The 27407-nt window shown below is 42.8% G+C and overlaps 1 protein-coding gene across 1 annotated transcript; it reads left to right on the top strand.

Annotated features, from left to right (window-relative positions):
- The first annotated feature begins 1329 nt into the window (after positions 1-1329).
- On the top strand, positions 1330-27407 carry GCLC (glutamate-cysteine ligase catalytic subunit). Its single transcript, XM_083607284.1, has 16 exons — positions 1330-1853; positions 10300-10412; positions 12033-12215; positions 12696-12809; positions 14942-15000; positions 15087-15223; positions 15585-15659; positions 17388-17504; positions 18978-19116; positions 19538-19650; positions 20287-20379; positions 21504-21608; positions 22887-22968; positions 23349-23452; positions 24322-24442; positions 25266-27407. The coding sequence occupies exons 1-16, from the start codon at positions 1704-1706 to the stop codon at positions 25463-25465; spliced, it is 1905 nt and encodes a 634-aa protein (XP_083463410.1). The 5' UTR covers positions 1330-1703; the 3' UTR covers positions 25466-27407.

Genomic DNA, 27407 nt, shown 5'->3' with positions numbered 1-27407 from the left:
CCACGGGTTAGGGGGCGCAAATTACTTGCCTTGCCCCGGGTGCTGACAACCCACGCTACGCCACTGGCTTTATTTCACCCGGGTCAAAGACCCAATTTGGCACACACTTAATTGCATCCCTCTGGAGGCTCCCACCCCCCAGAAAAAAACCAGCTGGCCCCTCACCCCACCCCATAACTCTGGCTCTGCCACATGCACACCATACACTGCTGATATTTTATGCTGCCTCAGATATAGCTCTTTGGGGTGTATACATTTTATGGCATCACTTTAAACAGTCACGGCTTCTTCCAAAGAATTCTGGGAGCGCGTTAATGATCCTCAAGTTGCACTGCTGGAGCTACAATTCCCAGAGTGGGCTAGCAAGGGATCCCTCTTCACAAAGAGCTCTAGGGATCCTGTTGATGACAACGACAACAACAAAAACGACCCACAGGCTTTTAGTTATAATATCCAGGATGTGTAGTGGCGCCCACCTTGTTGAATGCCCTCCCATCAGATGTCAAGGAGATGAGCTGTTATATATCTTTCAAGAGACATCTGAAGGTTTTTTAAGGTTAAATGTTTTTCCAGGGACGTGGGAGGCGCTGTGGGTTAAACCACAGAGCCTAGGACTTGCCGATCAGAAGGTCGGTGCGACGGGGTGAGCTCCCATTGCTCGGTCCCTGCTCCTGCCAACCTAGCAGTTCGAAAGCACGTCAAAGTGCAAGTAGATAAATAGGTACTGCTCCGGTGGGAAGGTAAATGGCGTTTCCATGCGCTGCTCTGGTTCGCCAGAAGCAGCTTAGTCATGCTGGCCACATGACCCGGAAGCTGTATGCTGGCTCCCTTGGCCAATAAAGTGAGATGACCGCTGCAACCTCAGAGTCGGTCACGACTGGACCTAATGGTCAGGGGTCCCTTTACCTTTACCTATGTTTTTGCAAATGCTGGAAGCTGTGCAGAGTGGGTACAATTATTATTATTGTTATTATTGTTATTACTACTACTATTATTAGATCAATAAAGCAACCTATTCTTTGCAGGGGGCTCGAGGGGGTGGGTGGGAGAAGTAAAACAGCCACGCTATTTCGATGTCCCATTTTCCTTTCAGGGAGGCGCGCGGACCGAGCCGAGGCGTGGGAGAAAGTGCTGAGTCACCGCCCCCGGCGCGCCGACGGTCTCCCGCTGCGCTCGCTTCCCTCCTCCTAGCCACACACACGGGCGCGCGCCTCGCCTCCCTCCCTGCGCCCGCCCGCCGGGGACAGAGAGCGCGCGCGCACATTGCACGCACGCAAACGCCCAGGCGCGCGCGCGCGCACCGAGAGCAGCCTCCTTCCCCTTCCCCCTGATCACGTGCCTCACTGCTGCCGGGACGGTCACCAGCACCACCCCCTCCCTGCATCTACACACACACACAACACACACACAGGCACAGAGCCGCGCAGCTGGCCTCTCTCGCTCCGTCCGCAGCCGGCACAGGCGCTTCCCCTCCAGGAGCCTCGCGGGGAAAGAGGCGCGGCGGGGAGGAAGAGAGAAGTAGCAGCCACCGCCGCAGCCGCCGATCTCCTGTTTCGCCACCGGCGGGGGATCCTTCTCCTTCCTGCCGCCGCCGCCGCCGCCTGGAGGTAGCTTTTCTCCTTGGCGCTGCCCCGGCCGGCTCTCCCCTCTCCCTTTCCCCGCCGCGCGCCCTTGCGCCGCTCCCCCCCCCCCGGGGAGGCGCCATGGGGCTCCTGTCGCAGGGCTCCCCTCTGAGCTGGGAGAAGACGCAGCGCCACGCGGAGCACGTGCGCAAACACGGCATCCTGCAGTTCCTGCACATCTACCGGGCGGTGGGCGAGAGGCACAAGGACGTGCTCAAGTGGGGCGACGAGGTGAGTGGGGGCCGAGGAGGAGAGGGAGCTGGAGGCCGGATCCAAGAAGCTGCTTTCCTTCCTCTCCTCTCCTTCCTTCTTTCTTTTTTTCTTTTCTTCCGTCCACCCACCATGGCGCGCTTTTGCTGCTGCTGCTTGCTGCTTCAACTTCAACACAACAGCCTTGGCAGGTAGGCCGCTGGCCGCCCTGCCCTCGCCTAGCACCCTGCACGGTGCACATGTTGCATGGGGGGCGAGTTTCCTGGACGTCGACGGGGTTTGCTCCTGAAGGGGAAAGTTTGGGGTTGTTTTGGTGTTATTGTTGATATTTGTTAAATTTGTTTGCTGCCCTTGGATCAGTTCAGGACATGAAAAAGCACCTCATACCGGTACATAATACAGTGGTACCTCGGGTTAAGTACTTAATTCGTTCCGCAGGTCTGTTCTTAACCTGAAACTGTTCTTAACCTGAAGCACCACTTTAGCTAATGGGGCCTCACGCTGCCGCCACGCCGCCGGAGCATGATTTCTGTCCTCATCCTGAAGCAAAGTTCTTAACCCGAGGTGCTATTTCTGGGCTAGCGGAATCTGTAACCTGAAGCGTATGTAACCCGAAGTAACACTGTAAAAAGAAAAGCAAACCAATAAGACAGACACACACACACACACACACACACACACACGTGGGTTCCCTTGCACCCCCAATTCTGCTCATTTACACTCAGCTGAGACCATTTTTAGCAGTGTGAAACCTGTGTCACCTTGGAAAGCCACAAGCGCTTCCGATTTAAAGCTTGTGTCTCAGTCGGTTTCAGAAGTGGTTTAAAAGGCTTGTATAGCATCCCTTATGAAAATGCCCTTTAGCTTCCCTCATGCATGTAACAGATTGTGCCTGGGTCTTCGCACATTGTGACTATTCAGTAGGCATGGTGCTTGTTTACTAATTAATGGGTTTGTATATGCTAGTCCTATCAGAAGGGTCAATAGGTGGTTGTAAGTGTGAATCTGTTCATTTACACCAGTGCCACCATGCTCTCCTATTATCCCGAGTTAAAATGATTGAAGTAGTGTGTGCCTATCTTTGCTACAGCAGTTAATACCACCAGTGTTATGAATGAGGTGAGGTGGGGAAAGAGATAAAGACAAGTTTCCCTACACTTTTCACTATCTTGGGTCATTTCATGTTTCTGTTATCAAAATGCAAACAAAAATGGTTTGGGGCGGCAGTAGAAAGAGTTTTCAATATTATGATTTCCAGAATTTTGTTCATTAACCTTTTCTAGAAATTGAGGCGAGTGTAACCGATATACCTCTTCCAAAGTGTATGATGTCAAAGCTGAAGCTTTCTGTGCTCTTGTGTTTTGGCACTCTTTGAGTAATGCTGGAAGTTCAGGCAGCAGAAACGAAAGTTATGTCAGGAGGAGTTGCACAGCATTCCTAGTTTATTCTTTGGATCTGCCTTAAGATAATTGTACTGTACATTGAAGCCCCACCGTATACACGCATAATGTTCAGAATGTAGATGAATGTCATATGTAAACCAAATCTTTATACACACTAGGCTGGACTGGGCATGGATTTCACTTCCAGGTATTGTCTTTGGGATGCTTCAACGTGGTCGTCCCAAGTACAGCTTCTGAGTTGCTGGCCCAGAGGATGCTGGACTATATCAGCAGCAGCAGCAGTTCTTGAAAATTGTCCTTGAAATAAAGTTGAATGATGGCACGTAAATTGTGTAGGAGAAATAAATACAATAATAGTATGACCTAATAATGAGTGGCAGGTTTTCTATATTATGAATCCTTAAATAGCCTTGAAGTGAAAGTGAAGGGTGGAAAAGTGTTATACTTGAGATACAGAAGTGTGAAATGCATAGCTTGCAAAGGTTACCGTAGGCCAGGGTGATTTAGCAGACAACTGAGCAAGGATTTGCATTTGGGGGAGAACCTCGAGGTGCACAAAAGTGTGCTTCATTGAGCCCAGCGCATTTCTAATAGGAATTTGTCATGTGCTCTTAGACACAGTGAACTTGAGTCTTTGGTCTCCCAACTTGGTTGCAAAATAATTTGCAAGAATTTGAGCACCAAAGACACAAGTTGATTGTGCCCAAAAGGTGCCCCCCAACCCAAAAATAATATTCATTGTGCTTCTTTTCTACTGCATCTGGTAGGTTGGGCTGGTTGAGAACATTATGGCACTTTTCATCCTCAGGGGTTCCAACCTGGGTTTGTTTTTTTCATTTGCAAGCCAACGTGAGTATTTGTATCTGAGGAAGGTAGAAGAAAATGTGCAATGTGAGACAAGTTTTAATCTCTGCAGCCTACTTCGTATCGGGCACTTTGGCTGATGGATGTTGTTTATGAAAGGCATCACCTTGCAGTTCTTCTAAGCGTGCTAAAGAATTTAAATTAATGGGAGGAATTGCCATGCAACATTATAACAGACATGCCTGTGATAATTGCTCCACACATTGTGGATTTCATAAAGCATCTCCAGACTTGCGCTGCCTTGGGCCATGGTATCTTATAAAAATTGAAGGTGATTGCCCGTGGAAAGCTGTTATGTTGAAAAACATTCAAGACTCTTTTGTTAATTGTTTTTTATATATTGAAAAAAATCAAACTAATGTAACATGTTCCTAAGTGGAGGATGAGATATTTACAAGTAATTTAACTCACCAGAAGGGAAGATGGATTTGATATTTAGGAGCTACTTTTGGCCTCTCCCATCTTCACTTGATGCTTGTGTAAAAGACTTTTATAAGAATATCCTAGGTTTGCTTCATTCTTAGAGGCTTAACCTTCATGAAGATTAGAACATCTTATACTGAGTGAGACCCATTGGTTCATCCAGCCCAGTATTACGTTTGACAGCAGCTCTCAAGGTTTTTAGACTGAAGGATCCCCCCCCCCCCAGTCCTACCTGAAGATGCCGAGATTCAACCTATTAAATGCAGAGCATTTTCTCTACAACTGAGCGTTGGCCATCACCCAAAATCTAATGCCACAGAATTGCATGGTTTCTTGAAGCTTATCTTGTATACTAATGAGCCGCATCCCTATTAAAAGTTGAAAAGTTACTTATCATATCGTTATCTACACTGCATACAGTGTATGTATATGTTATGTACACTCTTAACTTGTCTCATCAGGGGAAAGACAGCTATTCAATACTATCAAAGTAAAAGTTTAATCTTGTCAGGTTTTATGGTATAAAAATTAACCAACCAGAAGAAACAGATCTTCGTTTGGTTAAATCTGTGAATCTGCTTGACAACAAACCATATTTGTTATTCTTGTTTTCTCTTAGTGGTTTGTAAACTCTGTATTTTGTTAACGTTTACAATTGTAGAACAGTATCGTTTAATTTAGCATGGGGGGGTGTCTGTTGTGCACTACATATTAATGCTGTGTCCAGCACACACTAAATTGTGTGTTAAAAGTTGAATCATAGAATTGTGGAGTTGAAGGGGCCACTAGTGCCATCAAGTTCAATCCCTTGCATTGTTCTGCACTAGGCTCTGTTCTTTCCAGACTTATACTACACAATTTTTTACTTAGAAGTAAGATCCATTATTTTAAAAATAACAAGTACCCTAAGACCAACTTTAATTTGAAGAACTGTAAGTCTGAAAAAGAAACAAACACACATCTCTGCCATAGTTGAGCATGTCAAATCCTACTGACTTCAGTAAGAGTTTTTGCCTCTGGGCTAATTTGGTTCTGGAGCGGCACTTCAAATGAGTCACTACTTTTCAAAATTAATTTAAAGGTTCTTACACTTTCTTCTGATTCTGGAAAAAGGCAGCTAACTTGAAGCTTTATGTTATATGCATTTATTTAAAGAAGTGTTTGCTTTTAAACATTATGCATGGTGTTTTGTAACCTGCCTGTCACCAAGTGATCCCAAATTAGGAGTACATACATCATGAAAATAATACTAAAACACAGTACACATATACAAATCTTTAAACTAATAATTAGAAAAATGTGCACCCCTGTTTTATGGAAGCAGGTGAATAAATAATTTCAAATTAAATGACTTATAACAGTAGACTTCCCCTGACAGTATTAAAATACAAGTTTTATGAAAAGGGTTAAGGACAGCAATTAATGTTCTGTTCTCCAAGTAAAGATATGCGGACAACATCTTTCCATAATGTTGTCTATGCCTTACATTTTCCTTTTCCAAATTTAGAAACATTTTCTTGAAATCTTACGTCAAGCTTAGAAAAGAAAGTATAATTTTACAAATGCTGATTTGATTATTTTGTTTTACATACTTACATTTTCTATTGCTTTTGAATAACGATTAAATATATTCCTCTGCTCCCTTGGTCTGAATGCAAACATTTACTTCTCCTGTATCACTTTTACTTCTGTCGGAGGTGTTTGTTTACCGAAAGAAAGGACCTCAGACAACTGAAAGAAGAGGATAATGAGACATTTGTTCTTCTGCCTTGGAGAAGTTATTTCATATTATTCTACCTTGGTGCAAAGAAAGGGGTTTCGGCTCCTCCTCATGACACCCTGCCTGGGAGCATCCTTCCAGTCTGCAAACTCAGGCTGTGTGGAGGTTCCCATTTACTCTGCATCCAGTGATCTCCTGCCACTAATTTGTGAAGCCATGTAGGCACAATATTAGTCACAATTCAGATTTATCCCTTAGTTTCTTGAGTAATGCTGCATTTGGATTCATTTTCCCCAAAACCAGTTTTGATCTGATTTCAAAACATATGCCATATGCGAACATCTCCTCTCTTGCCCACTGGTGTGGACAGGCAGCAGGAGATGTGGAACACACATGAAACTGTTCTGGTGTGGACAACGATGTGCAGATGTGATATGAAACAGCAGTAAACAACTTTTGCTGTTCTAATACAGTAACGTGCGCACAGCCTTCGGTTGTGTGGTAAACATGCTTCATTGCCCACTCCTTTGGCCAAGGGAAGGGAGAAATATGACTGTGTTTCTCCACAAAGAAGCTTTTGTTCTTGTCATGGTTATTTGCCAGCCTATGGAAGAGCCCTAATGAGTCCCCATTAAATATGGGTTCTGCGGCATGGGTGTTTGGTGGGATTGAGCCCAAGAGACACAAATCTGCAGGCTTTGATGTTCATGCATATCTGTGTGTGTTTAGGTGCTTCCTCTGAGCAAGGGGGAAATGCTCTCAACAGGCAGTGAGAAGCCCATGATGTACTTTCTCTTCACAGAAGAGAGCAGGAAACCTCTCTGTGTTTCTCCCTTTTGATCACACCCAAACTGTATTACGAACAGACCTCCTAAAACTTCAGAAAAGATTGTCGTACTTTTCAGTGTATAACATGCCCCCATGTATAAGACATTTTTGGGATTCCAAATAGAGAAAATGGGGGGGAGATTGCCCAGAGTTGTTGACCTTTTTTGGGGGGGTTGCCGAAAATCGCTCACCCGCAGGAACGCAACAGCCAATCGCACACACATCGGCGAAGACACCAATCGTCTACACGCTCGCCAAGCACAAGCACCAATCGCCCACCTAATCGCCACAGCAGCCAATAGCCAGTAGACCTTTCGGCACCCACCAATCGTCTGCAAATACGCCACGGACAATATCCTTCTCGCAGCAGCCACCAATTGCCCATCCCACCTCTCCACTATCCGTGTATAAAACAACCCCAAGTTTTTAGCACAATATTTTAAGAAAATAACCTTGTCTTATACATGGATTATTATTTTTTTTACATTTGAAAAATAGCAGCACATGCCATTTGGCTCCTAAGTTTTATACAGTCATTCCTCGGGTTACAGACGCTTCAGGTTGTGTTTTTTCAGGTTACGGACCCGTGGAAACCCGGAAGTATTGGAACAGGTTACTTCCAGGTTTCGGCAGTCGCGCATGCGCAGAAGCTCTAAATCGCGCATGTACAGAAGCACCGAATCGCAACCCACACGTGTGCAGACGTGCCGCTGCGGGTTGCGAACGTGCATCCCGCATGGATCATGTTCACAATCCGAGAGTCCACTGTATCTCGGTTTCTAACCCTGATCACAGTGTGCTATGGAAATCCTGGTGGACTATTACATTCCCTGTTGCTTCTTTCAAAACTCATTGTAACAAAGCTTACATAATGCAAGAACTTCCAAAGCATCATTCTGTTCTCAGTTGGTATCCTACAGCATTCACACATTTGAAGCTCAATCTTATGACTCTTGACTCAGAAACAAGTAGCACTGAAATCTCTGCAAAGTCTCTAGGATCACAGCCTTAGACCAAGGATTTAATAACCTGATTGTGTACAGGATTTTGCAGCCTTTGCTTTCTGTTAGTTAGTTGGTTGGAGTAACAAGCTTTAGGTGCCGGGATTTATTTTATACCTGCAATTGTGTGTCTAATATTGTTCTGGACGGAACAAATACATATATGCAGATGACTGGAAAAATAATGTTAATGCATGCAACCAATTTCCACACGTCTCTAATATTATTCCCCTACCCACCCACTCCCCCCAAAATAAAAGTCACTAAGTTTGTTCCCTAAACACAGCTTTGGCAGAATCTGAGAATTTGCTGGTAGCCTTACTAGCAGACTCAGCAAACACAAAAATATAGCCAAACAGTATTTAGGAGTTCAGTCTTTTACTACCACAGTTGCCATGCATAGAGCTTAGAGGTGGAGATGAAGATGCAGGAAGTTTGGAAAGCTTAGTGTACAGTTAGTTATCAAGGATTCCTATTTTGGAAAGGTGTATTGTGTTTTCAGTTGGACAAAGCAGTACTTTGTACTGAATTTGCCACAGGGATGCCACTGATACCACTAGCAGGTATTTTCCCATCCCTGCTGTGACACATAGAAACAGACTGGACAATCAAGTGCCATGGCTTGGTGAGTTTCTATGCCTGTGATCTGTCACTGAAACTTACTGTAGGATTACATCTGCTCACTGTGGCTGGGAAGAGGCAAATGTACTCTGTACTGGTGCAGTCATTCTTTAACAGATGCCTCTATCACAGCTTGCTTGGGTCACATAATGCCTGAGATTCCTCACTTGTCAGAATTTTTCTAAAATGCAGATTCCTTGAATTAGACGTTTTAGGTTATTTCCCCAGTATTTCTCCTTTCTGCATTGTGTATATTTGTGTCTGCAGTCAGTAGCTCATGGATCGTGACTAAATCCCATTTGGCTGAGAATATGTTTCAAATTAAAACCTCAGTTTAGGACTTCAATGTTAGTAAATTGAATCACATATTTGTAAATTGAATCACATGTTTGAAAAGTGAAGTAGGAAGAGGCCTCCCCCCCCCCCTTGTGAATTCACAAGGGAAAACAAATTGAAGCATAATATAATTCTACAAAAGCACACATAAACAGTCCAGTTAAGAATCCCTTTTGTGTATTACGGGTTCAACCATAATAAACATCACTTTTTAAAAAATTGTCTGTTTTTATAGTATTGCCCTGCTTTGCGGTACACTGTTCAAAGAAAAGCACACTTTGTTCTCTATAATCTATCACATTTTTTCCCTTTAGTTGTGTACAAAATACTGTAATCTCTAGGTTTAGTTCTCTATAGTAAATCTAAACCCCGCTTCCTGGTTTGTGGTATGTGTTGCACATCCTTTAGTTATGTTAGACCACATGACACAGATTAGGGCACATTGCTCTGGTACAAATAGAGGGAAAATGGCTAACAGAAATACCTATGGCACATACACAATCGCTTGTACAGTGGTACCTTGGGTTTCAGACACTTCAGGTTACAAACTCCGCTAACCAGGAATTATTTGCTCCAGGTTGAGAACTTTGCCCCAGGACAAGAACGGAAATCGTGCGCCAGTGGCATGGTGGCAGCAGGAGGCCCCGTTAGCAAAAGCACGCCTCAGGTTAAGAACGGTTTCAGGTTAAGAACGGACCTCTGGAATGAATTAAGTTCTTAACCCGAGGTACCACTGTACTCCCATGCAATATATAGATTCATGTATGCATATTTACAGTTGTGTGTCTCACACCAGTAAAAGCACATCAGGGGTTGAAATGAGTCTTTTCCCTTAGCCGTGTGATTATGTAACAGGCTAGTGCATCTATGAGGAAGCAACTCTTAGGCTTTTTCTGGTGTGTTTTTGAAAGAAACAATAATCTGAAAGGAATAGCATTAGTGCCAAATTGAATTTTCACAAATAAGGGAATGGAAGACAGCAGATTAGTTCCTCAGGGAGGGAAATTCTCTTGGGTGGATCCCCCCTGCCCCCCCCGATTGAAAACATCTTGAGGATCCTGAAAAACTACAGTGACATCTGCTGTCGCTTGTGGCTTTAGGGATTTGCAGGTTTGTAATCTTATTTGTGATAATGAAGGTTCAATAAAACACCTGAGATTCCTACCTACAGAGCATTGCCATGAAACCATCAATGTGTTTACAAATGATGGCTAGCCTGCCATATTCATCTAGTGTGCTAAAAGTTGTGTGTTCTTGTTTTTGCACATCAGGTGGAATACATGTTGGTAGTATTTGACCATAAAAACAAGAGAGCGCAGTTGTCCCTAACTGGAGGAGACGTTCTTCATACTTTGCAAGAAAAAGGAGAAAGAGTAAACCCAAAGTAAGTAGCAACTGTCCTTAGAATTGCTTCACTTATTTCCTGAAGTTCAGGTGATTTTCTAAGTCAGTATCCAAGCAGTAAACAGAACGTGGTTTGTATGTTATTTGCCATGTGGCAACTAGCGTTTATCAAAGTGGTCAGCTTTGATATAGGTTGTCATTTTGCATGCCAGAACACTGTTAATGCTGATGTCTCTGAGCAGTATTTCTCAGTTCGGATGATTGGGACTCCCAATAGGCTGGTTTCGCCGCCTGTCAGCCAGGAAGAGAGGGGACATGTGACACACAGCAATGTGGCCCTCCAAATGTTTGTCACATGCTCCTGGGTCTGGGTAGCAGGAGTTAAACCCATACTATTGGAGACATCTCAGCCCATGTAGTAAGAACCTTCATGGCAGCATTCAAAATTCACCAGGCACATTTTGCACCTGGCTATCAGCCACTTTGGGACGCGGGTAGCACTGTGGGTTAAACCACCGAGCCTAGGGCTTGCCGATCAGAAGGTCAGCGGTTCGAATCCCCACGACGGGGTGAGCTCTCGTTGCTCAGTCCCTGCTCCTGCCAACCTAGCAGTTCGAAAGCACGTGAAAGTGCAAGTAGATAAATAGGTACCACTCCGGCAGGAAGGTAAACGGCGTTTCCGTGTGCTGCTCTGGTTCACCAGAAGCGGCTTAGTCATGCTGGCCACATGACCCGGAAGCTGTACACCAGCTCCCTCGGCCAATAAAGCGAGATGAGCCCTAGAGTCGGCCACGACTGGACCTAATGGTCAGGGGTCCCTTTACCTTTACCTATCAGCCACTTGCGACCAAGTGGGAATGCCCGGACGTGGCGCCTGGCATCTTCACCATCTCGAGGTGCATGCCTGGGGGATCCTTGTATCTTCACTGTTTTCACACACTAACAACACATCCTGTAGAATTCTATCCATGATATTTTATCTGCACAGTCTGAATGGATTTCAGGAACCAAAAAGTTGTATTGAAAAAATATGACTTTCAAGCTATCTGGCCCCTAATGGCAACTAGGCATTCTGTTTTGGCAACCGTAACCGTAACTCCTTTAAGGAGCCATCATGGTAGGTCATGGTAGGCCAAAATTCTCTTTCTCATAAAGATGATGGTCTTATAAACCTAAAGTAGACTTAGTCCACTCTGGGCAAACTGATCCAGCTGAGCAGGTTCATAAGCCTATGTCAGAAAACACATGACTCCAAGCTAAGCATTCATTCTTATATTCGTCCTTTATACCTGATTTCATTTAGCAATGTTGTCTTTTTGACTTTCTTCAGTAAGGTTTTATTTTGGATTGTTTTATTTGATGATTCAAATGTGCTGTAAATGGCTTTGAGTTATTATCTTAAAAATATAAAGCGGTATAGAGATGATGTTGATGATGATAGACTTACAGCAGTGGTGGCCAAACTTGGCCCTCCAACTGTTTTTTGACTACAACTCCCATCAACCCTAGCTAACAGGACCAGTGGTCAGGGATGATGGGAATTGTAGTCCCAAAACAGCTGGAGGGCCAAGTTTGGCCACCACTGACTTACAGTCACAGTTGTATGCTGTCCTTGCCGTTGGTCAAAAAGATTTCAAATGCATCATTGCTTCCTTCACAGCCATCCAACTCTGTGGAGGCCAGAATATGGAAGCTATATGATTGAGGGGACCCCTGGGCAACCCTATGGAGGGACAATGTCTGAATTTAACACTGTGCAAGACAACATGAGAAAGCGACGCCTGGAGGCTGCTTCTGTGCTGAAACAAAACGAAGCTGTTTGCACTGTGACATCATTTCCAAGGTTTGTCTCCATCCTTCTAATATGGGCTGAAACAGCGTTAAGCATGCTGCCCACCAGGGCTGAGTGTGCCTTGCCACCTGGTGAGAGATTCACAGCAGCCTGAGAAGCCCAGGAATAGCAGGCATTCCTCCTGCTTTTTCTGTCCTCCTCCACGGTTTCTTGCAAGCCTGGAAAGCCATTGCCTCTTCCTCCCAACTCTTTGCACAGAAGGAGGGTGTCTTATAGCTGGTGACTTATCTAACAGGGCTTTCGTCAAGCCCTCTATCTGCTTCCTAATCTGGAGATTAGTGTATTTATACAGAGTACCCGTAACGATTTCCACTTCTGTCCATGTGAGAAAGTTGTGCCCAACCCCGAAGTATTTTGTCTTTACGTTACTTTCCTTTTTGTTTTGTCCTGACGTGTTTGTAGTAATTTCCAGCTTTTATATGTTTTTGACTATTTTTAAAAGCCTTTCACGGTTTGCTTTGAAATGTGTAGACTGGGCTGTCCAGGATTTACGATACCAGAGTGTGTGCCTACCCCTGTTGAGACAGGAGCTTCCAAGTCTCTCTTCTTCCCAGATGAAGCCATTAACAAACACCCCAGGTTTAGGTGAGTATGTTTCGGAATGAAGAGAGTTGTCTTTTCTCTCTGGATGTGAAAGTCGTAGAATAGTATTTCCCTTTGGGTGGAAAGCAAAACTTACTGGAGGATGTAGTGCTTTTGAAAACAAGCTGCGTACTGCCCTCCTTCTGGGTGCACACCAGAACTTCTTTTTCCTGTGTGCCCCCTAAAGCTGTTCTGGAGAAGATTTGAGGGTGGCATGCAGGGAAAGGTGCAGGCGAGGCAGCACCATTGAGCAGCCAGACATCCTTCCCAAATGGAACTGCTTTTTTCTGAATACCACCTGAATAAAGTGTACACTCATTGATACTTATAAACTCCTTCAGGTTTAAATTTCTTTGCTCAGTACTATATGTAGAATATGTATATGTTGACTGTGGCCAGCTTCTGGTACAGTTTTATTGACATCTGATGAACGTTCCTTACATTAGGAGCAGGTAGTTGAGACTTGCACACCCCTTTCTCCTCAGAGGACTTTCTCTATTTATAAACTGGTTGAGGCTGTGCAGAGGCGTGTGTGTGTGAAGACCCTGACGGCTTGCTGCCTCCTGGCAACTGCTGCTGCAGCAGAACATTAAATTATAGTTGAAGATAAATAAATTCTGCTCCCCTGGCTTTCTCTTACAGCTTTCTGTCATAGTTGTAGCAGAATAACAATGACTACTTGCTACTTTGCCAAATCTTTATATTAGGCATTACAAATATAGGCCGTCAAAAAACATCCATATCTAAAATTTTAAAATATATACAAATAAACAGCCATGTAAAAATATGTCATAATGAGGATTTTCATGGGAGTTTCTTCCCGCTAAATAGTGCCATTCACCACTCTGAGAGACACTGTTGATAAAAATTTGCAGTTACTTTCAGGTTAATGTCAGACAGATAGAATCTGATATTTTCATTGTGCCGTGATGTTAGACTACCCAAAAAAAGGGGAAAGCACGTGTTTGTGTAGCTGGTTGTACCATGGACAGTAGAAAAGAATATGTTCTGCTGTGTCTGGAACATTCAAAAAAACATCTGAAATGTCTATCATTTCTGGGGATGTTTAAATATCTGCCCTTGACAAAAGTTGAGGGGAAAGCGTTCAGTTGGGCTAATTTGAAATGTAAGTGACCCTGTTATCTATTGTATTTAAACCATAAAACTTGGGGGAGCAAATTGTATTTACAGCTAACTCAATATTTTGTTTTTCAATGTCCCTTAATCTGATTTTAATATTACGATAATTGTATTGCTCACTTGAATTATATAAGAGTTCCAAGTCAATACCAATAGATCTGATTTTTTTATGTAAGTGTTGGAACCATCTGGATTTATAAGAGTCCTTAAATAAGTCAGAAATCAGACTCGAAGGCTGGAAATGGAAATGGCAACACAACCAGTATTTTATAGTGCTAGCCCACACCCAATATTCCATTGTGTGTATACCTAGTTCTGCACACATCGTCTCATACTTGATTGAACTTGGGAGCCCCAGAATATGTCTCAAGAAACTTGAGCGTTTCTTATCTAAATCACTATTATATGCTTGTACAGTGGTACCTCAGGTTAAGTACTTAATTCATTCCGGAGGTCCGTACTTAACCTGAAACTGTTCTTAACCTGAAGCACCACTTTAGCTAATGGGGCCTCCTGCTGCTGCCGCACCGCAGCTGCATGATTTCTGTTCTCATCCTGAAGCAAAGTACTTAACCTGAAGCACTATTTCTGGGTTAGCGGAGTCTGTAACCTGAAGCGTATGTAACCTGAGGTACCACTGTATCTGTATTGGGATCCCAAAAAGTTGCTGGGACGCCACTTTAGCTTGAAAAATTTGAATAGCGAGTGATATAAATTTGTTACCTTTCTGAAAATAAAAGCAAGCTATATATAGTAGCAGAATATAACATTTCTGCTTCAGAGGGTTCTTCATCCAGGGAGTCCTCTGAAGCAACAGCGCTGTTCTGATACAAACCTAGCTGAGTAGGAAGATGGTCCGCAAAGGAAAATCCAGGAAAAAATTAAAAGTTTACACCTAAGTTTAAAAAATAAAATAATAATTCTGCTGATCGCTAAAAAGGGTGAGGCTGTTGTTTGTTGAGATGGCATTTCAGCAGGTTCCTTTTCCGTTTTAGTACTTTAACAAGAAACATTCGACACAGAAGAGGAGAAAAAGTAGTGATAAACGTACCAAGTAAGTGAGCAAATAATTTGCTTTTCAAAAAGGGAAGTAGGACCATTAGCAACGGGTTTAACTTTTTGTCACCCTGTCTAATGCAGTATTTAAAGACAAGAATACGCCGTCGCCGTTCATTGAAACATTCCCTAATGATGATGGTGAAGGGGCAAGAGCAGTCAAGCCTGACCATGTCTACATGGATGCCATGGGGTTTGGAATGGGCAACTGCTGCCTTCAGGTAAACTCGCGGAAACAAATGCTTTAGCAAATATATATATATATTGCTAGTGCTTTTAAGCAATATTAAGTTCCATATTAAAGCCTGCAGCTCCTGCTTACATAAAGTGATTGTATAGCCTACTGGCTAGCCATCCCTAGGAGGAAAGTGAGCAAGGAACTGCTTGGGAGACCATACTGGGATTTCCCATTACAATTGCGTCTTCATATCTGCATGAAGGGGTTGGTTAAAATAGTGCAAGTGACCGTAGGCTTTTGCAGCTTTGGTGTCAGGGGGAAGTTGGTTCTACAGCTTGCTAAAGTGACTGTGCATATTTTATTTCTTTTGGTTTAATAGCGGTTGGCTTGATATCATCCTACAGGTAACATTCCAGGCTTGCAGCATCTCTGAAGCAAGATACCTTTATGATCAGCTAGCGACCATCTGTCCCATCGTGGTGAGTGAGCGGTAGAATTTATTCCGCCAAACATTATATAATTCATAAAGAAAATCAACATAAAGCAGGTCAAGTGTGTGTGTGTGTGTGTGTGTGTGTGTGTGTGTGCAGGTCAAGTGAAATTGGGTATACCGTATTTTTTGCTCTATAAGACTCACTTTTTCCCTCCTAAAAAGTAAGGGGAAATGTGTGTGTGTCTTATGGAGCGAATGCAGGCTGCACAGCTATCCCAGAAGCCAGAACAGCAAGAGGGATTGCTGCTTTCATTGCGTAGCGATCCCTCTTGCTGTTCTGGCTTCTGAGATTCAGAATATTTTTTTTCTTGTTTTCCTCCTCCAAAAACTAGGTGCGTCTTGTGGTCTGGTGCGCCTTATAGAGCGAAAAATACGGTAATTGAAACCCATTGAAAAATCCTGCAAATGCCCCACTCTGCCCTTTTAGTGACGTTTCAGTGATATCTTTGTGGGGTCATTTCAGGGTTCGGCGCGATGCACATATGCACGGCCACACACATATTGAACGTGTGTAAATGTGTGTGTGTGTGCCCACATTCTATTGAGTAGAACAACCTTTGGGTTTCAGGTTATATTGGCCTTAACGGTCATATCTCTTAATTAGATTTTTGTCATAAGTAAGGATAACTTTTGTTTTCAAACAAGATATTACAAAAAGTTAATGGCTTCCACCTAGCGTGTAAGTGGTGTCACTGCTGCACTTACCAAAGAAGTTCAGGTAAAATAAGAGTTTGAAAAATCCTATTTTACTTTCACAGCATTTGTGAAACAGGCACTTAAAGTTGAACTCTCTGGTGCCTCCTCACTGTGGAAACAAAACGATATAAGGAAAGTGGCGCTGTTTTAGGAAGTGGTAAGGGAAGACTGGTGGTGAATGGCAGTAGTCAATAACGAAATTATGTATGAATTATTATTTTAGTAGATCATGCTTTATCTTGTGTTCTGTGTTAATTATTATAACGCATTTCGTATATTTTATACATTTTATTTTTAAGGGGAAAAATCAGCAAGAGAGGCAGGGCAACAGAATATTTGTTGCAAAGGCCCATGTACCCCATCAGATCCAACCCTAACCTTATGGTGTTCAAATGCACAGGGCTCTGCACAGGTTTTCTGAATACTACCAACTTGGGGGCACTTTGCAAGAACTGATGGAGGATGAGAACACGGGTTCAGAGAAGTGGTCCAATCACCCTAGAATGAGATTTGCAAGCAATTTGTGTGCAATGTGTTACATTATGCCAATAAAATGCTCACTTTGGAACTGGGTATGCTTGCACAACTTGCTTACCTGTGGATAAAAAGCCCTGTACTGCTAGGTGAAGAGTCTTTTTGCCAACTGATGGGCAACACCGAACGAAACCCAGTTGTCATTTTTTAAAAAATAGAATGAGGTATTCCTCATAGGACTCCCTCTGTATATGCTTCTTCCTGGAACATAAATATGCAGCTGTAGTACACTGAATGAGATAGTGCATGCTAGATTAGGAAGAGGGAGACTATATATTAGAGAATGCTAACCGAAGCTCCACATTATATGTGTTTTATTAGCCAAAAATGTGCTGCTATTCAGTAAGATGCAGCTCTTGTAAGAGTTCTCTGGTTGAAGGCAAGTTGTGGGGGGGACGTGCCTTGTGTTTCAGAACGAAATATCTTTAGATTTAAATGGCGATACATTAGCAGCTTTCTGTACTTCCTGACGCTTTTCTTTTAGATGGCATTAAGTGCGGCAGCTCCCTTCTACAGAGGCTACGTGACAGATATCGATTGCCGTTGGGGAGTGATATCTGCCTCCGTAGACGACAGAACGAGGGAGGAGAGGGGATTGGAGGTAAGTGCACACAAGGACCTGAGCGATAATAATAACAGCCTGTGTAGCAAATGCTTCTGCAGTATGTATTAAGAGTTTGCGTTGCCTTGGGACAAAGGCCAGGGCAAAACGTGAGAAGTTTTTTGGGCTTGCTGGAGATCTCTGTAAAGGAGCATGAGTCAAAGCGGGGACCTCTGAAGTGTTTTGTGGTGCCTTAGCTGTCCAGGCACTTTAAAGAAAGGGCTACAGGCACTCAGGAAAATGACCATAATCCACTCTGGATTGGGCTGTACAGTAGTACCTCGAGTTACAGACACTTCAGGTTACAGACTCCGCTAACCCAGAAATACAGACTCCGCTAACCCAGAAATAGTACCTCGGGTTCAGGATGAGAACAGAAATCGCGCAGTGGCGGCAGCGGGAGGCCTCATTAGCTAAAGTGGTGCTTCAGGTTAAGAACAGTTTCAGGTTAAGAACGGACCTCCGGAACGAATTAAGTTCTTAACCCGAGGTACCTGTGTGTGTGTGTGTGTGTGTGTGTGTGTGTGTGTGTGTCATCCCTTAGCAAAAAAACCAAAGCAAAAAACACTCTAATGCCATTTTTTAGCTTTCTGTTAGTGAAGGGGAAGGAATGAAGAAGACTTGGACCCCTTGAACTGGGTCTTCCAAGTCAATTTGGGCTGCTTTATGAAGCACCAAACTGGGATTCAACCCAAATGGCATGGTCAGTGTGCACTCCTAGTATATAGCCTTAGTTACAAAATGGTTGTTTTTAAAAAATTCATTTAAAATCAAGTTTTAAATTGAATACAGATTTGGCTAGTTAACAAAGGTTTCACGTGGGTTTTTTGTTTTTTTTTAAAAAGCTCTTTTGGCACAGGAATGGGGAGCTTGTGGACCTGCACACCTTGTTGGACTACAACTCCCATCATCCCTGACCTGTTATGATGCTGGCTGACGACTGCTCCCAACAGTTTTCCATAGATACTAAATAGGGTTTGTAACAAAGTAGTGCAGCCAGTTTCTACGCTCTGAAACCACCCCCTTGAAACCAAACCACGGTTCAGGATAATGCTGTTGATGATGGTATCAAGAGCCGATGAGAAATCAATCAGAATTAACAGGGTTGCGCTCCCGTTGTCTTGATAAAAGTCATCCATTGACAAAGGTCCAGATCACAAGCAGTAACCAAGGTTTGTTCTTGGCTTATGGCTTGTGGGTTGCTTGGTAGAAACACCATGAGCATTGGTTCAGACAACAGAACAAGCTAGACTGGGGGCTGTTTTCTCTTTGTGGCGCAGCAGTGAGTGGGGGAAGAGGGGGAATTTTTAAATAGCATACACCAACTCAGTGCTTGTTCACGTGAAATCATTGTTTGTTGTTTAGTGTGGCGTGAACTGGGCCTGCTTTTGGTATCTATTGCCAGGTAACATTTATAATTACTAGATATGGTTACTATCACTAGATTCCCCCCCTTCTTCTTAAATTACACAGCCGTTGAAGAACAACCGCTACAGAATCAATAAATCCAGATACGATTCCATAGACAGTTATCTCTCTGAATGTGGTGAAAAATACAATGACATTGATTTGACGGTAGATAAAGAAATCTACGAGCAGTTAGTAAAGGAAGGTAAGTTTATTTGAAACTGCGTGACAGTGACGTTTATGTTGATTTCTGTCTTAACAATATGTAATCTGTAAGAAGGGCTTCTTGTGATGAATTTTGCAGTAGCTGTGCTTGAAATACCATGGTGCGTAAAGTAGGATATTTATAAAGGAATTTTCTGAAGAGCACACCTCATCTAGAAAACAGATTTTGTTCTTAAGTAGTAGGAAATAATGGATTAGCAACAAATAGCAACACTACAAGCCACAAACCATAATTCCCTTTATATTCGCAAAAGCTCATAGGTTTATGGTGATTATTCCACTTCTCAAATAATTCTTAGTGAAGCAACTGCAGGCAAATATGAATTCACCTAGTTATCATATTTGACAGGCCAGTTTTCTTCTTAATATTGAAAAGTGTCCCAATTTCTTGATTTTTATAGGCATTGACCATCTGTTGGCCCAACACATTGCTCATTTATTTATCCGTGATCCTTTGACTCTGTTCGAAGAGAAAATACATCTGGATGATGCAAATGAATCTGACCACTTTGAGGTTGTATCTTATACTAGTGTCCTAATAGTAAAAGCTGTATTTTTTCTGCTTAGTGTACTATGGACTGCTGTAGAGCATGCAACATGCAACTGCATTCAGATAAGCCAAGTGATTTGCAGTAGTTTGTGGTCCATGGACATTTCTTAAATTACAAGCGTATCCATGTTTGAGACATAGAATAGACCCATTGTCTAAATTTAAATAATCAGATATCAGCAGAAGTGCAGAGTGAACCAAAAATATCTAAACGTACGGGTAAGCATTCAGAGCAAAAGTCAGTATTGACTTAGAGAGACTCCTATAACTCATCTGGCACAGTGCAAAAAGCAAGTGAAAGGACAGACAAAGTGTGCTCTCACTGGAACCAGCATCCTGTCTGAAGAGCTGCATCAAACTCTACTGAAGAAACAATAGTTTAAAACGACAGAAATGTGCTCACAATCTTAGTTTCAAATTATTGCTCTTTTGTTGGGGTAGAATAAAAGCCAGCATGGTGTGCTAGTTAGAATTTTAGACTAGAACTGGGGAGGCCTGTGTTCAAATCATGACGCTCACTGTGTGGAAAAAACAGTTTAATTACCACTCTTGAAGCTGTTAGAGGTCATAGCCTTAATGTGTATTTATTGTCTCTTGCAGAATATTCAGTCAACAAACTGGCAGACAATGAGATTCAAACCACCGCCTCCGAATTCAGACATTGGATGGAGGGTTGAGTTCAGACCAATGGAGGTAAGTAAGAAGCATGTTTCATAGATAGTACTGTTAAACCACAAAGCCTAGGGCTTGCCGATCAGAAGGTCGGCGGTTCGAATGCCCGCGACGGGGTGAGTTCCTGTTGCTCGGTCCCTGCTCCTGCCAACCTAGCAGTTCGAAAGCACGAAGTACAGGTAGATAAACCTTCCGATGGGAAGGTAAACGGCGTTTCCGTGCACTGCTCTGGTTTGCCAGAAGCAGCTTAGTCATGCTGGCCACATGATCCGGAAAAACTTTCTGCGGACAAACACTGGCTCCCTCGGCCAGTAAAGTGAGATGAGCGCCGCAACCCCAGAGTCGTCCACGACTGGACCTAACAGTCACAGGTCCCTGCAAATGAAAACTTAGTCCAAAGCATAGAGTTGAAGGGGTTGTAGCTGTCTATTCACATCTGTCATGTATGTCTTTTTAAAGAAACATCAACGGTTTTGATAAGGTGTGCAGTTCAGCTTCACTCAGATCAGTGGTGATTCTTGCCACTTGATTTCACTGCCTGGTGTGTTGCACCCAGTCTCTGTCCAAACACAAGTAATAGGTACGGACATCTTAAAATCATGAAGGGCAACTGCTTTTATATCATGGCTTAATCCCCCCCCCCCCCAGAATATAATCCACAAATGTTAGCTTCTGGGTATAGAAAATAAAAGTGAGTGCGTGTGTCACTACTTTGCTAACGCTACAGTAATGGAGACTGTTAGCAGTCCTGGGAAGAAATTGTGTGGTGAGGGGAAGCTCTGATCTATACATCACTTTCCAGCTTCTAACTGGAATTTCCTTCACTCTGGGGCAGAGGCCGCATGTTTGCTTGAATGCAAGATCCCCCCCCCCCCCGCAAGGTAGAATCCACTTAATCTAATGGGTTGAATCCTTGCAGGCTCAGGGATATTCTGTGCCCGAGAAAGTATGGGGTGTCTACTGTTTTTGCTCCATTGTGGAAGAGGGCACAAGCCCAAAGGCCATTCCCAGTCTCCTCACTGTTGTGTGAGTTTCAGAGCAACAGAGCAAAAAAGATTTCAGACTGTGAACTTGCTGCTCAACCATGTTAGTGGTTCTTCTGGCACACTTGTCCATCTTATATTCGGTGATTTCTCAATCCCTAGGTCCAGTTAACAGACTTTGAAAATTCCGCCTACGTTGTGTTTGTAGTGTTGCTGACTCGAGTCATTCTCTCCTACAAACTGGATTTTCTCATTCCTTTGTCCAAGGTAAGAGGAGCATTTTCTTCCTCGGTCTAATGTATTCAAACCTAGAAAACATTTCCTATTCTCACCTAAGGTGAGAATTGACTTAAAATACACATGCTCCCCTTCGTATGCACTACAACTTTTTGTAATTTTTTTTTAAATTGCTTTTGTTAGTCTTTTAAAAATTTTGTTCATGGTTTGGAATCCAAGGTTACGTGAACGGAAGGCAGCTCACGCAACTGAATTTTCTCCATTCTCAAAAGGCTTCTCTGGAGTGTGCCTTGCAAACGGTGCCTTGCAAATGGCATAGGCTGTGCTTGAAGAGGGATCCCTTGAGAATAGGGAATTGCCTAAATGTGTGTGGAGGCACTCTGTTGGCACAGTGGTCCTCTCTCCAGTTCTGCGACTGTAGTTGCAGAAGTAGGGTTCCACTCCAAAGTATAGTTCTGTTAGCTTTCCTAATATTCTGATTTTGTGGTTTTCGGAGACCCTTTCCCAAATCAAATTCTTTGCTAAAAAAAACCCTGTGTCTTGCAGAAAATTCTAGGCTGTGTTGTAGGATGTGCACTTGGCCTGGAAAGATGCCTGATACTTCCCGGAATCTGTAGTTTCCTGTAATAGTTTTGCAAACCTCGCTTGACAGAGTGAGCACTGGGAACGTAGGAAGCTACGTTACGACCAGGTGGAACGTTTCTCTATCTAGTCCAGTATTGTCTGCACTCACTGGCAAGATCCCAAGCAGAAGTCTTTATCCTTTTAACAGGAGATGCTGCAAACTGAACCTGGTGCTAACAAAGCACGCCAACCCATTTTGCATTGAACTTCCCGCAAGAAATCAGACTTTCAAGCTGAGCACTCTGGTTCCGTGTGAATGTGAATGTGAAGCTGTGAAAGGGGGAAATGTCTCTGTGTGTGTGTGATGTCTAGCTGCTTTCTATATATTTAAACTAGTAAGTAAGTGAACAGCTCAAAGTCGTCTCAAATTGCTAAATTCCTCCCTACGGTTGTGTACATGAATAAACAAATGTGTGCCCAGAATAGCTTGTGAGGTGGCAACCATTTTTCATCGCAGTTGCTGTCGGAGGAACTGCAGTTGTGACCAAGTAGATGGCTTGCTGATTCACCCTGAAGTTTTTCCCAAGTGCCACTTGTGCAAATGATCGCGTTTAGGAAGCCAGATGTGTAAGCCAACCCTATGAAATGCAGTTTCCAAGGCTCTCAGACCTAGACTGAGCATTTCCCTTGCTACCACCATCTAGTATATAACCTTTCCCCCCACCCCATGTCTCCTTTCGCTAGGTGGATGAGAACATGAAAGTAGCTCAGAAACGGGATGCTGTTCGGCAAGGCATGTTTTATTTCAGAAAAGACATTTGTAAAGGTAGGCTCCTGTCTGTGTCTGTCTGTCTATCTGATTGTTTGTTTGTTTGTTTGCTTGCTTGCTGGTCGGCTTTACTAGACACCTGAAGTATATACGATGACCAGTGATTAAGTTAATTCTATGAGAAAATTAGTTTTGGAAAACTGTTACACTGAAATTCAGCCAGGGGGATTTGAGGAAGTCACTTAACAATGTTACTAAGATTGGATTAAGTACAATTAAGAGGTATGTTTGTTTGTTTAAAATTTTTGGAAATCAATAAAAAAAATTGGGGGGAAAAATGAAGTATATACGATGACCATGAATCTAACGGTTTTCTCTAGCTGTTCTGTGTTCTCTTTCCTCCCCCCGCCCCCCAAAACGTGACTTCCTCTGAAAAGGTGGCAATGCTGTAGTGGACGGATGTGGGCCAGCTCAAAATGGTACAGAGACAGATTCTGAAGAGTATACCTTAATGAGCATAGATACAATAATCAATGGAAAGGTGAGGACGGCTTCTAGATTTTAAACATGGCGGAAGCTTCATATTAAGATCCATAAACAGACTGCAGGGAAGTGTAGAAGCTTTCTCTTGTCTCTCCTAGTGTATACCTTTGATGTTCTGCTCCTTGGTCCAGCAACTTCCAGTCAGCCCAGTACCCACCCTCAGGGAGTTTTCAGTCTTGGTGTATGAATAGGGATGGGATGGAGGGCCTTAACTTCCTTAACTGTCTCTGGATTGGGCAGGGGTAGGCTTCAGTAATGTTGTGGGCCTAAAGCATTCAGGCAGGCGTCTCGGATTTGGGACTCCTGAGGACAGAAGATGATGGATGCTGCTTAACAGACATATGTAGATTGGGCAAAGCCCCATCTAGTTCAGCATTCTGTTTACACAGCGACCAACCAAATGCCTTCGGGATATGGCAGTGTAGTTTTGTTAATTCATTTTGAAATTTATATCCCACCTTTCCGCCGATAATCTCATGGTGGCGTACATGGGAACTCCGCATTTTATCATTAGAAATAACCCTGAGAGGCAGGTTAGGTTGAGACAGTGACTGGCCCAAGGTCACCCAGATCTTAATTGGCTGAGTTGCCTGTCTTTCATTTTGACTTAGCCTATAAGACAAGGCTGGGGAACCTGTTGCCCTCTAAGATGTTGTTGGACTACAACTCCCATTATTCCATTGGCCATGTCTGCTGGGACAGAAGGGAGCTGGAAGGCCACGACAGGTCAAGTTTATGGGGTCTCGAACTAAATTTTCTTAGATTGTTAAGACAGGTTGAGAATCCCTTGGAAGAGGAAACCTTGGGTTTGAAGTATTCGACTAAAAGGAAAAACCTTTTATTTCAATTATGATCTGCCTCTTGCAGGAAGGAGTATTTCCTGGATTAATTCCAATTTTGAACTCTTACCTTGAAAATATGGAAGTGGATGTAGATACAAGGTGCAGCATTCTAAACTACCTGAAACTCATTAAAAAGAGAGCATCAGGTAAGGAAACGCTCTTGGCATCACCAGCGATACAGGTTTTTGGAAGTATTTGAATCGGAAAGCTTTTAATGTCCTAAGTAGAATAGTACATGATGCAGCCTGCTTTGGTTTTAATTTAATTTTACTTTATATGACCTTCTCTTTTGCCAACTCCTTTTATCACATTCATGTCTATTTATTTGCAGCAGCCTCAAAGTTGACTACAACTCTGAGTGCAAATCACCTTTCCATTTTATCCATTTGTTTTTGCTAAATAGTTTTTTCCCCCATAGAAGTAAAACCTTCAGAAATTTAAAAACTCTGTAGAAAAACAGGAATGCAAAAAAATGTTTTTGTGGATGATGATAGGGAATGATGATAGAGAAACTTGATAGAACTTTTTTGATTTACAATGTGGTTTGAGATGTACAGTCGTACCTCGGAAGTCAAACGCCTTGCGAGTTGAACGTTTTGGCTCACGAGTGCAACAAACCCAGAAGTGAGTGTTCTGGTTTGTGAGTGTTCTTTGGAACCCAAACATCCGACACAGGTTCCGCAGCTTCCTGTAGCCAATTGGAAGCTGCACCTTGGTTCCGGAACGGATTCTGTTCAACTTCCAAGGTGTGACTGTATCTGAAATTGGTGTTTTACTATTGAAACCCAATGAGTGCTTTACCTGTATTCCTTGCGTTGGATATGCAGATGGTTTGAGACAGCACCTTGGAGCTTGTATTCAGTTATAAAATGGCCTTGCAAAGTAAGTTACCTCTTAAAACAGAAAGCAAAGGAATTCTCACAGTAGATAAGAAAATGTGAATTTGTGTGATGTTTTCTTCTCCACCAGGAGAATTAATGACAGCTGCTCGATGGATGCGAGAGTTCGTCGCGAACCACCCAGCATACAAACATGACAGTGTGATTACTGAAGAGATTAATTACAGCCTGATTTGGAAATGCTACCAAATCGCCGAAGAGCAAGTTGAATGCCCTGAACTGCTTGGTAACAAAGTAAAATACAGCGGAACTAAAACCAGCACTTTTTGATGAAAGGTTTTAATCCATTGGGGGGGGGGCATTCTCTGCTAAAGCACTAGCTATATTTACTGGTGTGAATACCTGCAGTTTCATAGTGTAAAGACCAAAAATGGTTCTACTGCACTATTAAGATGGGCCAATCTGCCTAATATTCTCTTAAAACTTCCTACGATAGGTGTATTCTTATATTTAAGGTTTATACTGTGTACATGTAAATAGTAAAATATTTTTTTGATTTAACATCAATGTATTTTAATAACATTATACTGAAAGTCATTGTGAACCAGCTTGTAACTTTTTATATGCTTATTCTGGAAGAAAAAAGAAAAAGTCCATGTTCTCAAACAGCTTTGCAAAGGTACTGTATGGGTACTTGTATATTATCAGCATTCCAGACCTTGAATGTTTACTCTGACTTTTGTTACCTGGGATGCACTGAATCTACTGTACTTTAAAGAAAAGAAAAGAAATCAGAACCCAATTCACATAGATATATCTTCCCGTTCTTCCAAGAGAAGAGATAATAGCAGTGCCGATCCTTCTGCCACGGAAGGCGGAATCAGTAGATATTCGTCCTACTATTGTAAATGGAATACGGCGAATCTAAAATTCTCCCTCCTTTATTCAGTTTGGGTATCAATCGGTATGTTCCTATACTAAGAGTGCTTTTGCCGTTTTTGCAAAACTCTTGACACCTTCAGTTAATTGGGAACGTGTCACTGATGTGTTGCTTCCTAATAGACAGAGAATCTTCTAAGTTCCTTCGAAATCACTTGTTGCAGAGGAGTAATTAGTAATTGGCACGAGCCTCCTCTGTGGTTGAAGGTAACATGACCCTAGTTAGGATAACGGAAGTTACCATAACTCCAATATGTTCTTACTTCACTACTTTCTGGCTCAGTTCATGCAGTGCTGGTTTGTAACCTGATGGTCAGACTCAATCAGCAGGCTGGGGAAAGAAGCAATTTTTGGTGATTTCTCTCCCCCTCTCCCGCAATGCTCCAGAAGGTCCCTTCAGCAGATTGTGGGGGATGGGGTGCTACAGGGCAAGGGGGGAGGGAATCAATAGTTGTGCACCTCCATTTTGCTGCCGCAGTCTTTCCACCTCATGTATTTTCCCAGGGCATAAGATCTGGAGCCATGATGGAGTATCAGGCAAGTACCTTACGCCGTTCTTCAGCTCCACTATACTTGCAGGCAGCTCACTGCATACCTGGAGAGACCCCAATCGCACATTTCTTCGCTCTTTTAAAAGCTTGAAAGGAAAACGAGAGCTTCAGTTCTGTCTTAAAGTCTAGACTTGGATGCGGCACAAAAATAAGAGGATATTAAATTGCAGCAAACAGATTGCAAGATAAGGTTTTCTCTCTCTTTGTGACGCAGTTAAACGTGCCCAACATTTCTTATAACCTGCATCCTCTTTAGTATATAACTAATGATTTCAGGAAGAATCATGAAATGCACTAATATATCTGTGAGTCAGGAACCTCTGAAACATAAAGGAATTGTATAGAATTTAAAACTAAAGACAATGGCTGTGATTTGTACATAATAATAACCTGAGATTTAGAGGGAAAGAAGAGGCTTTAATATTAGCTGCTTAAAGTAAGACTACAGTAAGTCACTTTTACTGTGTGATAGGTTATGAAATACTTAATAACAAGCGTATATAAATATCCTAAGGTGTAGTGACTTACAAAGAGTCGGTGGGAAAAAACTGCAGTAAAACTGCATTGATAACCATATGCCTGCTGAGAGATTAGAACTCATTTGGTGTTCATAAGTGTGCATTAGGAAGTGCTTGTATCAGGTTGCAGCTGAGGGGGCAAAGGCCCACTCATCTGTGGAATGAACAGAAATTTGCAATATATGGTGGATGTCTGAGTGTAAATCTAATTCATAGACATATTTTCCACAGAAGTTGAAAGCAAATAAAGTTTTTTTAAAAGAA

This window comes from Podarcis filfolensis (genome assembly GCF_964270895.1).
Source record: "Podarcis filfolensis genome assembly, chromosome: 3".
Lineage (NCBI taxonomy): Eukaryota > Metazoa > Chordata > Lepidosauria > Squamata > Lacertidae > Podarcis > Podarcis filfolensis.
Note: the sequence above shows the minus strand (reverse complement) of the source record. Positions and strands in the feature narration are given on the sequence as shown.

Bases quoted from the DNA above. Each gene is read 5' to 3' on its own strand.
- GCLC (XM_083607284.1), top strand. From the start codon at position 1,704: ATGGGGCTCCTGTCGCAGGGCTCCCCTCTGAGCTGGGAGAAGACGCAG. The intron at 1,854-10,299 runs GTGAGTGGGGGC...TTTGCACATCAG, and splicing joins TGCTCAAGTGGGGCGACGAG to GTGGAATACATGTTGGTAGT. The intron at 19,117-19,537 runs GTAAGTTTATTT...TGATTTTTATAG, and splicing joins CGAGCAGTTAGTAAAGGAAG to GCATTGACCATCTGTTGGCC.